The 13,747-nt window shown below is 49.6% G+C and overlaps 6 protein-coding genes across 6 annotated transcripts; 5 read left to right on the forward strand and 1 right to left on the reverse strand.

The window, feature by feature from the left end:
• Positions 1-506: 506 nt before the first annotated feature.
• B9G98_01250 (Pof6 interactor protein 1) lies at positions 507-5,735 on the forward strand (the record flags this gene model as incomplete). The annotated part of the gene is made up of 1 exon (XM_024807808.1): positions 507-5,735. The coding sequence occupies one exon, from the start codon at positions 507-509 to the stop codon at positions 5,733-5,735; it is 5,229 nt and encodes a 1,742-aa protein (XP_024663576.1).
• A 778-nt stretch (positions 5,736-6,513) lies between these two features.
• B9G98_01251 (Mitochondrial nuclease) lies at positions 6,514-7,425 on the forward strand (the record flags this gene model as incomplete). The annotated part of the gene is made up of 1 exon (XM_024807809.1): positions 6,514-7,425. The coding sequence occupies one exon, from the start codon at positions 6,514-6,516 to the stop codon at positions 7,423-7,425; it is 912 nt and encodes a 303-aa protein (XP_024663577.1).
• Positions 7,426-7,454: 29 nt separating this feature from the next.
• Positions 7,455-8,495, reverse strand: B9G98_01252 (DNA repair protein rhp51; the record flags this gene model as incomplete). Its single annotated transcript, XM_024807810.1, has 1 exon — positions 7,455-8,495. One exon carries the CDS (start codon positions 8,493-8,495, stop codon positions 7,455-7,457), a length of 1,041 nt encoding a protein of 346 aa, XP_024663578.1.
• Positions 8,496-8,655: 160 nt separating this feature from the next.
• On the forward strand, positions 8,656-10,818 carry B9G98_01253 (DNA replication licensing factor mcm5; the record flags this gene model as incomplete). The annotated part of the gene is made up of 1 exon (XM_024807811.1): positions 8,656-10,818. One exon carries the CDS (start codon positions 8,656-8,658, stop codon positions 10,816-10,818), a length of 2,163 nt encoding a protein of 720 aa, XP_024663579.1.
• A 73-nt stretch (positions 10,819-10,891) lies between these two features.
• B9G98_01254 (SWI/SNF and RSC complexes subunit ssr3) lies at positions 10,892-12,154 on the forward strand (the record flags this gene model as incomplete). Its single annotated transcript, XM_024807812.1, has 1 exon — positions 10,892-12,154. One exon carries the CDS (start codon positions 10,892-10,894, stop codon positions 12,152-12,154), a length of 1,263 nt encoding a protein of 420 aa, XP_024663580.1.
• Positions 12,155-12,207: 53 nt separating this feature from the next.
• B9G98_01255 (Threonine synthase) lies at positions 12,208-13,725 on the forward strand (the record flags this gene model as incomplete). Its single annotated transcript, XM_024807813.1, has 1 exon — positions 12,208-13,725. The coding sequence occupies one exon, from the start codon at positions 12,208-12,210 to the stop codon at positions 13,723-13,725; it is 1,518 nt and encodes a 505-aa protein (XP_024663581.1).
• Between the last annotated feature and the right edge of the window lie 22 nt (positions 13,726-13,747).

Below are 13,747 nucleotides of genomic sequence, written 5' to 3' on the forward strand. Positions count from 1 at the left end.
AGATTCAGAAGACAACGTCAAAACAGCTCAGGTGTTTAGGACAACGGCCAATCTGTTTGAATTCCAGCAAATATGATTGGTTCTAACCAAAGTCAAGCAAGACGCGATCCTTACGAACTGTCTTAGCTAATTTCCAGCGGAGTGTTTTGACAAACTCATGAAAGGTAGAGTTTGAGGACATTTGAGATTTAACTATGGAATTCAATACTAAAGTGGAAGCAGACAAGATTGCTTCTTACACTTTTGCCTGGCTTGCCGACGCAAACGTGCTCGTGAAGCGGCCCAATGCGTCTAAAGAAGACCTGCTGGCCATCGACGCGCAGCTGGTCAGTGTTATTACGGCTGTTTCTCGCCAGCCAGACGTCCAATCGAGTGCGCTGCGTCTTGCGTTCGGCACGCTGGCCCACAACCTCGCTGTAAGAATCAATGCGGTAAAGGCGGTGACCGACATGCTGCCCCGGCTGGTCGCTTTCGTTGAGGCCCCAAAAAATAACCGCTACAACTGCATGAAGTACTTTGCTGTTACAGTTTTAGGGCATATTGCAGAGATTCCTCTCGACAGTATGCGCCATATTGTTAGGAATCTTTTCCTCATCCTCGGTGAAGCTCTCAAAGTGTGTCCTTCGCCTGCAAGCTGTCCTGCTGGTTATCGCCGTGATTTACTGTGGGCACTTGCTAATTGTGCAAAACAGGTGAACCCATCTTCTTTGGAGTTCCCTCAAAGGATGGCCGCATGGAAGCTGGCCCGTGGAATGACTGCTGATCCGGCTGCCATCGTCGCTGAAGCAGCATTCGGACTTTTGCAACAGCTGGCTGGCCCCGATATGATCCAAACCAAGGGCAAATTAGAAAAACTGCATGCAGTCTATGTCAAGGGCTTGAAGTCTCCGCATGCAATCGTTAGAAGTGCTGCTGCCAAATTCAGTGCCCATCTGTTTACTCTTCTAGAAACAGTCGAATTCGAGGAAGAATCGGCAAACTCATCGGCTCCTGCTTCCAAATTCAAAGTGACTTTGAAGAGTGCCCTCAAGGTCCAAGGATCTTTGTACCAAGCTGCACAAACCACGGGGACTGCTGATGGTGTTGTGGAGTATTTTGCTCACATTTGTTCCGTTAGAGATCCTCAACAACTGATGGAAGAGTTCAACTCGCTTATTCAAGATTTGGCAACGTTTTTGGTTCAGAATGTTGAAGGATCTAATGGTTTTCATCTATATCGTGGTGTCGAGCATCTTCGCCATTTGGTGGTTGACCTTATTGCATCCAAACGACTACAAAACGGACAGCTTCGGCTTGAAATGATCAACGTGATTATTGGAATACTCGTCAAAAGTACCCGATCCGACCAAACGATTGCCATTGGTTACGTTACTTGCCTTCAAGGATTAGTTGAGTTACTGGGCCCGGCTATCACGGTTCTTTCTGATCCGATTCATCAGACACTTATTGCCCTCATGGAAAACAATACAGAATGGGGCCTCGCCGTTGCAATCACTGAGTGTTTTGACTCGCTAACAACTCAAATTCCCGAGTTGATATTGCCGGTCTTTTCATTTGCCCTACAAAAAGTTACCGACCGCCCTTCGCGAAGTTATAGCTACCTACTTGCTGTCCTAGCTTCAAAATGGACTAGATTCGCAAAATACGTCTCCGTCGAGCTGAACACTAAATTAATCTCAACTGCACTGGGGCATATCAAAGAGGCGCGAGCTGGGCATCCCGTTGATGATCATGTCAAACTTCAATCCGGCTGGATTCTACTCGAAGGTGTGCTTTGCCTTGGACCTCGTATTGTTAAGCTTTACATTTCTCAACTTTTGCTGTTGTGGAAGTCGGTGCTGGCAGCTCCACCTAAAATGTCGTCGAACTCGATGGAAGTCGCATACCAGCTTAAAGCACGCTTTCTCGGCCTTAGTGCACTGGCAGTGTTTGTCACTCGGAACGGACCGCTAATCACAAGTGATATCTCGAAAAGGTTGAGTGATATGCTCCATGAAATGTGGTCCTTTGTCGAGAATATTCCTGAAAGTGTCTTGAGTAACCCTGAGACTCAGCACGAAGAAAATCTTGTTTTAAGTCGTTTGCTTCAATGCTACGGCTTACTTGCAAAGTATGAGGTTTCGGAGGGCTATCCTGCTTCGCTACTAACGCGGTCGACCCATTTTATTCTGGATCCTGAATATTTGCTATCTCGCTGTAAAGATGAGTGCGAATCAATCTATGACTACTCGAACAACTCTGCACGAGGAGTCACTTCAATTGCATTCAATAAAAATTCGCCCATCATTGCATCTATGGTTTTCGATGCCGATCAAAAGTTGATTGGGGGTGTTCCTCTACCCCTGGTAACAAGCACAGTGGACGCTGCTATTGGGGTGATTTCCCATGTCCTCCCAACACAGCCCACTAGAGTTCAGGAAAGTTTGCTAGATCGGGTCAGATCTTACCTTGAGGACTACACAAGGCTTCTAGCCTCTAAAAAGCATCCCCCTCCGCGTCACCAAGCAGCGTGCCTCAACGCTTCGATCCTGCTTCACAAACTCACATTCGCAATTCAATTCTTCAACGATCAACGTATTTCCTCGATCGTATCTGATTCCGTGAAATTGTTATTGAGATCTCCTGAATCATTAGTGCGCCAAAATGCAGCCGAAGCCTACGGGTTTTTGGCCAGTAAAACAGACTCAAACACTGTTGCGGCTTACACAAACGAGGTAATTGAGACCCTGGTATCAAATATGGACCCTTTTAGTCGGAGTGGCTATGCATTGGTTCTGTCCAGTATTGCATCGAATGCCGCTAGCAATGTGCACGCCACGCAATGGCAGTCGGCACTTGTCACAGTGACGCAGCTATCATCTGATCCTCATCCGCTTGTGCACAGCGCCTCCATTCAAGCGATGACAGCGGTAGTTTCAAACTCTGGTCTCTTGGCTAACAAGTATGCCGAAGAGTGCTTGACAGTTCTGACACGGCTGTATCTTCTTGACTCACATTCCAGCGCAGTTGGTCCTGCCGTATACAGCAATTTTGACCTTGATTATTCTACAACTGTATCAATTGCCAAATGCTGCCGCGTTCTTGTTTCGCTCATCGGCCCCGATCTAGCTAACCAAAAAGAGCTACTGCATAAAGTGTACCACCTTGTGGACCAGTTCCAGTACAACAGGAATGCGTTAGTTATTGTCCAATCATGGGGTTGTTTTGAGGAGCTTTTTTATTTCGCAAAAGCTCAAATTGACTGGATCAGCCAGGTTCTTATTTGGACCACTGATGTATTCAAGCCGAGGAGCCCTGAAACGCTATCTGCCGCACTTGAAGCTCTTCTCCTGTTATTCAAAACCTCCCCGCAAAATGTCTTTGCAATTACTGGAAGCGTTTTGCAATATAAACTGTGGCTGGTTTACGATGAGAACCATTCGCCTCTTCTTCGCGATCTTTTCCTCACTTGGCTCGAGCATACGGCGATTTACGAGCCAGAGAAATGGATCTTACGTCTCCAAGACGTGATTATGCGCCCTCGGTTCCATTTTGTTCAACGCGCTACCGAGTCGGGGTCTGCTGCCAGACGGAACTCTGCAGCGGCAGCAGCGGCTGCTGCTGCCGCTGCCGAAACAGCCGATGAAGATCAATCGTTGGGTGCTCAGGCGGAGCAGCAGCATGATACTGAGCTTCTTGAGTGGAGAACGAGACAGTTTGCATGTGAAATGATGCTGCAATTGACTCGTCTTGAACTGAAAGGGAAATCCCAAGCCTCGCTACAAAACAGTATTATTACGAAAAACGTCAGGAATGTGATTAAAATTGCCTTCAGTGCTGCTACTTCTGCCGTTTTGAGTATGCAGTTGGTTGGCTTAGAGCTTTTGAATGAGCTAGTATCGGGTTTGTGCCAGCTTCCAGATTTGGACTTCCCAGAGGTCCGGTTGCTCGAGCAATATCAAGCACAAATTACTTCAGCTTTGACTCCAGCATTCACTTCTGATAGCAGCCCAGAGTTGGCTATTGCTGCTCTCAAAGTGTGTGGTACATTTGTCGCCTCAGGAGTTGTTGGAAACGCCACGAAGTTGGGCCGTATTTTGAGAGTCATCAAAGATGCTTTAGATTCTTGCACAGAAAACGAATTCTCCCTCGGTGACCTCAAACTCAGTCCGAATGCTCAGGATATTATAAAGGTTGCTGTTCTTCGCCTTTGGGCTGACGTATTTGTGGCAAGCGAAACACAAGAGTATCTTCAGGACATTGTGAAACCGCACGAGTCGCAGCTTCTCAACCTTTGGACTTTAACGATTGAAGACTATGCCAAGCTGAGGTTTGAACCCGAGCAAGCTAGCTCGACTTCTTTCGCTGAAAGTCTCGAACTTATGCGCGCCGCGCAACTTCGCCATATTCTTTTGACGACATACGAAGAGAGCTGGTTGAATCTTGTTAGTGCTTTGGCCACTTTAATTGAGTCCAAGGGAAGTGAGGTAATGGAAAGGTCTACTGGTGGAAGGGACATAATTTTTGTGCTGTTCGGGTTGTGCTTTGAGGCCCTCCTGACTTTGCGCTCAAACCAACTACCCATTTTGGTTGCGCTTCAGCGTATTCTTTTGCCTGGAGTTTCTGCATCTGTCATTTATGAACAAGAAATATTTACCGAAGTCGTTGATATCCTTGATCGTATTCTTTTGACGGGGAATCCAGCTGAACGCTCTTGTGTCATTTACATTGCTCGTAATGTTGCAACAGGACGATGCGAGAGTGATGAAAGCGTAGATGATTTGTTTGAACTATTCCGACTTTGTGTCCTTCCTCTACGGGCTCTATTTCCTTCGCTTGCCGATTTGCCTGGTAATCCGCCCTCGGTGATTAATGAGGCAGAGTATTTGGATCTCATCAAATTGAGTCTTGATGCTCTAGTTGATATTGTTCAGGTGTTTAGAGAGGTGATTCAAAACGACCTCTACGTCTGTTTGCTGTACATTTTCGAAAAAATCAGCGAGATTCCTCTGTGTCAGGAGAAAGTGGTGCCGCATATTTTCTCGAGCTATAGACGTTTGTTGGAGGTTATGGACAAAGCTGCCCAAAGTTCTGAGGATGCACGCAGGTTGGTTACAGATGCAGTGGCCACAGCCTTCGTGGACGCTTCCAAAGAGCTGGCTTCTGCTTCGGACGAGGTCACAAAGAGAAACTGGATGCTCACGTGTATGGTGATTCTGTGCACAAATTATAACCTTCTGGATAATGCAACGGGAAATGCGTGGCAGTTTGGATCGTTCTTGGTTGATGCCTTGCACGACGAAGCCCTGAGCCAAGTTGCCGCCGAATCCATGCGGGCATGCTTGGCGATCCGGCCGGAGAGTTTGGCAAGAGATGCGTTTATTTCTGGGTGCATCCCCAAGCTTGTTGAGCAGCTTTCGGACTCCAGTTCTCCGGCTGTGTCCAAAATGGTAACAAAATTAGTTGTTCAATACGCTGCAATTCACCCCATACAGGGAATGGGATTAGCACTGACTGTTCTGCTCTACGTGGTGAACGATGCGTCATGGATCAACACCGATCAAGCGAGAGAGTTGTTTGTCAGTGGGCTGCTGATCCGTCTTTTGGAGAGCCACTCGGCGATTTTCAAGCAAGCCATCCAGCAGCTTACACCCGATGATCGGGACCTTCTCCGTCGTTTGTTAGTTCACGACGAGCAGAAATCCGACGCGTCGCTAAATTCGGAGTCAACCATTGTTTTGACTTCTTTCGGTTAAGCCAGTGTTGGTATGTGTGACGTGGTTGATGCCCACAAGACGATGCCCACAAGACCGTTTCGAGCACTACCATGTAGAGTTTATAACTACGTTAATGAAGACTATTCTAATAGCCAATTCGAGTATAAGTGAATACTTTAGTTAGTACAGCTACCAGTAATGAGAAGCAGGCTAAACTCCCACAACCTGTGCCATCTCGTTGGACAACATTTGTACTAGTTGAATTGAAGTCTAAATTGGCTGTATAACAGTTGAGATTGGTTTGCCACAACCTTTAGTAGTTGTTTTGTTTCACTTGGATCTCCTCTTTCGAAAATCCCCTTGCTGTTATAGGTGCATGCCTATGCATTCAATTTAAGAGTCGTAGGAGGTGCAATCAGACAACATCGACAATGGCATAAGAGTGGTCAAGCAATAACAATACACTACCAAATACACCAAATACATGGCCCCGAAAGAAGAGGTCTCTACTTTTGTAAATTTCGCTCGTCAAGCATTTCTCAAAGCGATCTCTCAACTTGATGAAGTTAGAAGAGTTGACACAATTCTCGTTAATAAAGCAGACTCAATTGCTAGTAAACATAGCGAAACTATTCAATTTAACTTGACAACACTATACCATTGGAGAATTCGTCCCCTTGCAATACACGCGTCCATTCCATAATTATTCCATAATATTCAATTACAATATATTATAATATATGTAATTGAATAATTTCCGTGAGAACCATCTTACTAACCCAGTCAATTCGATCCTCTCGATCTGCTTAGCCAACCGATGCTCTGGGGAAAAAACTCACAGACGCAAACGCAGACTGCCACGGCCGTTCCTGCCACGCCGGAACAGCTATCTGAAGCATCCAACCAGCTCAACAAGTCGCTCGTAGACCCAGCTGGGTATTTCAGCCGTTACGGCTACCCAATTCCTATTCACGATGTCGCCAGTCGCCAGGAGTTCATCACCTGCTTTGATCGCCGCACAAAGAACCCCGCGTGGGTTATTGAGCATTTGACTGTAGCAAGCAGAACTTCTCGAGGTGGAGATCGCGGAAATTCGGTCTTCAAGGAGGACACTGCGATCCCTGAAAAGTTCAGAGCCCGCCTGGCAGATTATTTCAGATCAGGATACGATAGGGGCCACCAAGCGCCCGCTGCCGATGCCAAATTCTCGCAGCAGGCCATGGACGAGACGTTTTATCTAACAAACATGGCACCACAGGTTGGAGATGGGTTCAATCGCGACTACTGGGCTCATTTCGAACGGTTCTGCCGCAACCTCACAGACACTTACTCTTCTGTTCGCATCATTACCGGACCTTTGTACCTCCCCAAGCGCCATCCTGACGGGAAATGGAGAGTCACCTACGAAATGATCGGAAACCCGCCCAATGTTGCCGTGCCTACCCATTTTTTCAAGATTGTCGTCGGTGAAGATCCCATCCAGCCCAGCCTGCCCCGGCATGGTGCGGCCGTAGGCGCCTTTGTTCTTCCCAACGAGCCGATTTCGAACTCCACTCCTCTCAAATCTTTCTACGTGCCCATTGATGCAATTGAGCGCTCATCCGGCGTGGAGTTCATGCCCAAACTCCCCGAGAACCAGCGCCGTGATTTGTGCCGAGAGATCAAATGCGACGTCGAGGTCATAGAGTTCAACAACGCGGTTAAAAGCCTTCCTGCACCGAAAAAGTAAATATATAGATATGGGAGAGATGCTTGATTTTACTCTTCGTCGAGATCACGGGCGTCATCGATACCCTCGTCATAAATACCAAATAAACATTCACCAGGCGCCAGACAGGGGGAGTCGTAGATTTTACAGCACCGGAGCCCGTTTTTGCGTTTGCGGATCTGGAGACGAGTTGTCGACGCATGTGCGATGATATTGCCGCCCACGGGCTTTTTGGGATCGGGATTGAACCCAGGCATACTGTCGACCTGAGAAGTGACTTGGTTGGTCATGACCACGGCAACACCGTATTGGTCCGCGAGACTCTGCAACTGACGCAAGAACATCGACAACGCCTGTTGGCGAGCGCTGAGTTCGCCCCGGCCCAAGTAGTCAGTGCGGAAAAGAGCCATGACCGAGTCAATAATGAGCAGGGAGAAGCGGGTTTCGGCCATTAGCTCTGCTGCTTTGTTCAGGAGTTTCATTTGATGGTCGCTATTTTGAGCACGGGCATAGGCGATGTTTCGCAATGCCTCGTCTCCGTCGACACGGAACCGTTTGGCAATAGCCTTGATGCGGTCACCGCGGAAGGTGCCCTCGGTATCAATGAACATGCACTTGCCCTCTCCGCCGCCCATATCAACGGGCAATTGGCAAGTCACCGCCAGCGTATGGCAGAGCTGTGATTTACCCGTGGCAAACTCTCCAAACAACTCAGTAAGCGAACCGGTCTCAACTCCGCCACCGAGCAGGGTGTCCAGTGACTTTGATCCGGTTGTCAACGTGATGAGCGACTCGCGACGAGCATGCACCACAGAAGCAACAGTAAAGCCCATATCCACTCGGCCGTAGGCCATGTCAGACAGCTTCTGTGCCTTCGTCTCTGATATGCCCTTGATTTGTGCCAGCTTGCGAACCGGCGTGTAGGCGACAGCCTCAACAGTGTGCAACCCGGCCTCCTGCAGCTTCTTGATATCCATAGCAGAGATGCCATCGCCCTCCAGTTCTGTTACATGAGAGTACGACTGGCAGGCTCCCTCGACGTCTTCATCAACATAGTTTTCTTCCAGTCCATGTGCCACAACATCAGTCATTGTTTATTTTCGTTGAACAAAAGGGAAACAAGTGGCAAACGCGACCCGAACGCGTGTTAGTAAAAAATCAAGGGTAAGGGTGGAATCGCCATTTGCATATGTAAGTTAATTAAAACCCCAGTGGAAAAAAACCCAATCTCTAAACCCACCGCACTCGACCATGTCTTTTGAACAATCGAGAGTTTACACTACCAGTGTTCTTCCGGGAGATGCAACTGACAGCTCGCAGCTGTCGGAGGTCGAGGAGCAGCTGCGCAAGTTCATTCTGTCGTTCTATATCAACAACCTGTACATTTACCGTGAGCAGCTGCGGGAGAGTGTCCTAACGCGCCGGTACCTTTTGGAGGTCAATATGGGGCACGTACTGTTGTATAATGAGGATCTGGGTCAGCGCATTGTGGAGGAGCCGGCGGAAATCCTGCCGCTGTTTGAGGCTGCAGCCAAGGACGTGGCCAAGCGTATTGCGTTTACTAGCGAGGACGAGCAACAGGAAACCATCATCCCCAGTATCCAGGTTGTTTTGAGCTCGGATGCAAACCCACTGTCTATCCGTGACCTCACTGCTCGTCACATTTCCAAGCTTGTGCGTATCCCTGGCATTGTCATTAGCGCTTCTTCGCTATCTTCAAAGGCAACCGTTGTCCAGCTCATGTGCCGCAACTGCCGTCATCTTTTGCGTCACGACGTGAGTGGTGGCTTTTCCGGTCTCCAGCTGCCCAGAAAATGCCAGGGTGCGCCTATCAGCGGTGCTGATCGGAATGACTGTCCTCCGGACCCCTACGTTGTTGTTCATGACAAGTCGCAGTTCATTGACCAGCAGGTTCTGAAACTTCAAGAGTCGCCTGAAATGGTGCCGGTAGGTGAAATGCCGCGTCATGTTTTGTTAACAGTCGACCGTAACCTATGCAACCGGGCCGTGCCGGGCTCAAGATGTACAGTGCTCGGTATCTATTCCATTTATCAAAACAAGGTGAAGGCCGGTGGTGCAGTAGCCATCAGGAACCCGTATATCCGTGTTGTAGGTATTTCGGTCACTGGAGGTGAAGAAGAACGGAACAATGCCCGCTTTACCGAGGAAGAGGAGGAAGAGTTTTTGGAGATGTCTCGTACGCCTGATTTGTATGAAAAGTTTGCGGCAAGTATTGCCCCCAGCATCTATGGCCATTCTGACGTCAAAAAGTCGATTGCTTGCTTGCTGGTTGGTGGATCTCGCCGGTTACTACCTGATGCAACCAGACTGAGAGGAGATATTAACGTTTTGCTGCTTGGTGACCCAGGTACTGCCAAGTCGCAGTTGCTGAAATTCGTGGAAAAAGTTGCGCCAATTGCAATTTACACGTCTGGTAAGGGCTCGTCTGCTGCCGGTTTGACTGCGTCTGTCCAGCGCGATGCTGCCACATCCGAATTCTATTTGGAGGGTGGTGCAATGGTGCTTGCCGACGGCGGTGTGGTTTGTATTGATGAGTTTGACAAAATGCGTGACGAAGATCGTGTTGCCATCCATGAGGCCATGGAGCAGCAAACTATTTCAATTGCCAAGGCTGGCATTACCACCGTACTTAACTCACGGACCAGCGTGCTTGCTGCCGCCAATCCTATTTTTGGACGTTACGACGACATGAAAACCCCTGGCGAGAACATTGACTTTCAGACTACGATTTTGTCGCGTTTCGATATGATCTACATTATCCGCGATGAACACAACGAGGACTACGACCAATCTGTGGCCAAGCACGTGATGAACACACACATCCACGGCTCTAGAGCTGTTGTCGAGGTCGAAGGAGAGATCCCGCTGGAAAAAATGAAGCGATACGTGCGGTACTGCCGGGCCAAATGTGCACCCCGCCTCTCTCCAGAGGCAGCCGAGCGTCTGGTATCTCATTTTGTTGAAATCCGCAAGAGCGTGCACGACCGCGAGATCCACACCAACGAACGCTCATCCGTGCCCATCACTGTACGTCAGCTGGAGGCCATGGTCCGCGTTGCTGAGTCCATCGCAAAGCTCCATCTCGCGCCCCTTGCCACTGAAGAGCATGTCGACGAAGCCATCCGGCTGTTCTATGCGTCCACCATGAACGCGATTGGCCAAGATAGCAACAGCCGCAAAGTTTCCGAGGACGTTCACAAAATCGAGGCCGAGCTCAAGCGACGACTCCCCGTGGGGTACAGCACATCTTACAATACGCTACTACGGGAGTTTGTGCAGGGCCACCACCAGTTCTCCAAGTTCGCTCTGGATACTACACTACATGTGCTTGAACGGCGCGACATAATCCAATTCAGGCACCAGCGCCAAAACGTCTTCCGCTCAGCTCCTTAATTATTTAACCTATTTCTGTTCTATTTCCTTAAAATGCCCCGAGTCGTCTCTGCCGATTTGTCATCAGCCCAACATGCCCACGCGAATCGGGGAGAGGCAGTTCAAACGCAAGCCCACGGACCGCAAGTTGCGGGAATCTGTGCTTGAGACTATTCCAGAGGCGAAGCTGTTGATAGAGCTGCAAAAGGCCGAAGTGAGACTGGACACGACCGTCAATCGCAAGCGCCTGGATCTGCAGGATGTGGTCGGGCGGTCCATGCGCCGCAACAAGACGTTGCGCATCTTTATTTCCAGTTCTGTTACCGGCCAGCCGTGGCAAACAGGCAATACGATGCAGACGGATTTTGATTTCGGCGACATGTCGCCGCCTGTACAGTCACTGCCCGAGTGGATGCTACGGATCGAAGGCAGACTCGTGGACGAGGGAAGCGACCACCACAGGCTGTTCAGCTCCATGTTCACCTCTATTATCATCGAACTGCATCGTGAGGGTGACAGCAACAACGCGGATCCAGCCGAGCTCGGTCTTCCTGAGCCGCCGGCCGGGGTGCCCCCCGTGGACGCTGGTCCCAAACCGGAGATTGTGGAATGGCACGAGCCTCCGCCGCATTCTACCGAGCAAAGAATTGATTTCGATGGCATCGATATCCGCCGTGGGGGCGAGACTCCCGTCAAGGCCAAGATTATTCTCCAACTCAAAGAATACCCTGCCAAGTTCAAGCTTTCCCCAGCGCTTGCTGATGTGCTGGGCGTTGACGAGGAGTCCAAGCCTGGTGCCGTTGTAGCCCTTTGGCAGTATATCCGCTTCCACAAGCTGCAGGACATTGACGAGAAGCGGAACATCAAGTGCGACCCTGCGCTCAAGAAACTGTTCAACCGAGACCAGCTTTCGTTCCCTCAGCTTGTTGAGTTGCTCGGACCCCACCTTACTCCACGCGACCCTATTGTACTCGAGTATATGATTGAGCCTCAGACTGACAAGGAAAACCGCGACGTCGCCTATGACGTACCCCTCCAGGTAGACGACCCTCTGCGCTCGGATTTGATCACTATGTTGGACAGCTGGCACCAAGACAATATTGCGCTCAGCAAGCAGGATGAGCAGCTGGTGCAGGACGTCCAGCAGTTGAATTTGCTTGCCATGCAGCGGGAATTCTACCAAAAGCTGGCCGACAACCCCCAAAAGCTTCTCGACGACTGGGTGGCCACTCAAGCCCGCGATCTCAAAGCTATTTATAGTCACCGGCAGTTCAGTGAAGAAGCAGTACGGCACTCTTCATTCTACAAAGACGACGTGCTCAACTCCAGTATCCACCTGTTTCTTAATTCTAGATAATTTTCCAATTTAAGCCTTTATTCGTCATCACGGGGTGTGACTCAGACACCATCATGAAGTACTTCTCTACCCGGTCTGGCTGCGATGCGGTGTCGTTTGAACATGCGGTAATTGCGGGCTTAGCGCCTGACGGAGGCCTGTATATTCCGTCCGAGAGCATCCAGGCTCCCAGCGATTTTCTGACCGCCTGGAAGGATTTGACCTTCCAGCAGCTTGCAGCGGAAATCTTCTCATTGTACATCCCCGAGTCCGAGGTGCCACGTGCTGATCTCGAGGACCTAATTGCCAAGTCCTACTCTACTTTCAAGGTGCCCGAGGTTACTCCTGTTCGTGCTCTCAATGCCGACAAGAACCAGTACCTGCTGGAGTTGTTCCATGGGCCCACGTACGCATTCAAGGATGTCGCTTTGCAGTTTGTTGGCAACCTGTTTGAGTATTTCCTGACCCGCCGCAATGTCGGTAAAGCGGCTGATGCCTTGGACCGCGAGAAGATCACCGTTATCGGGGCCACCTCTGGCGATACCGGCTCCGCAGCTATCTACGGCTTAAGAAACAAGAAGGATGTCTCTGTTTTTATTCTTTATCCCGAGGGCCGTGTTTCGCCCATTCAGGAGCAGCAAATGACTACTGTTCTGGACCCGAACGTTCACACCATCACCGTGCCTGGCACCTTCGATGACTGTCAGGACCTGGTCAAGCAGATGTTTGCCGACAAGGAGTTCAACAGCAAGTACCACGTAGGTGCTGTCAATTCCATCAACTGGGCCCGCATTCTTGCCCAAATCACCTACTACTTTGCCAGCTACTTCCAGTTCGCCAAGACCAAGGGTTCTGACGTCAAGGTGAAATACGTTGTCCCCACCGGCAACTTTGGTGACATTCTTGCTGGCTTTTACGCTGAAAAGCTTGGTCTTCCTATTGAGCTTACTGTTGCTACTAATGCAAACGACATTCTCTACCGTTTCTTCAAGTCCGGTGCCTACACTAAAGAGAATGAAGTGCACGCTACTTTGTCTCCTGCTATGGACATTATCGTGTCTAGCAATTTTGAGCGCTTCTTGTGGCATGCTGCGCGCAGCACAGTTGCCAAGTCAGACACCGAGGCGGGAAGTTTGGTCAAACAGTGGATGGATGAGCTCAAAGCCACAGGCTCTTTCCGAGTTCCCTCTGAGGTTCACAAGCTTGCCTCTTCTACTTTCGGTGCTCAGCATACCAACGACAAGACTACAAAGACCACAATCGCCAAAGTCTACAACGAGTACTGCCCCAATTACGTCCTGGATCCCCACACCGCGGTGGGCGTCAATGCTGCCTGGCTTGAACAGGAGGCAGACGCCGACAAACACAAGGTCTACGTTACTTTGAGTACTGCACACCCGGCTAAGTTCTCTGAGGCCGTCAACGAGGCTCTTGTCGGCGTCAAGGGCTATTCCTTTGAGAACGACGTCTTGCCCGACGAGTTCAAGGTCATGATGCAGGCCAAAACCAAAAAGATCAAGGCCAACTCGAGCGAAAAGGCCGAGATCCAGCAGATTGTTGTCTCTGAACTTGCAAAAGAGCAGCAGCTTTAAGTATATAGAAAAATAAAAAACA

Source organism: Wickerhamiella sorbophila (assembly GCF_002251995.1).
Source record: "Wickerhamiella sorbophila strain DS02 chromosome Unknown contig1, whole genome shotgun sequence".
Taxonomy (NCBI): domain Eukaryota; kingdom Fungi; phylum Ascomycota; class Dipodascomycetes; order Dipodascales; family Trichomonascaceae; genus Wickerhamiella; species Wickerhamiella sorbophila.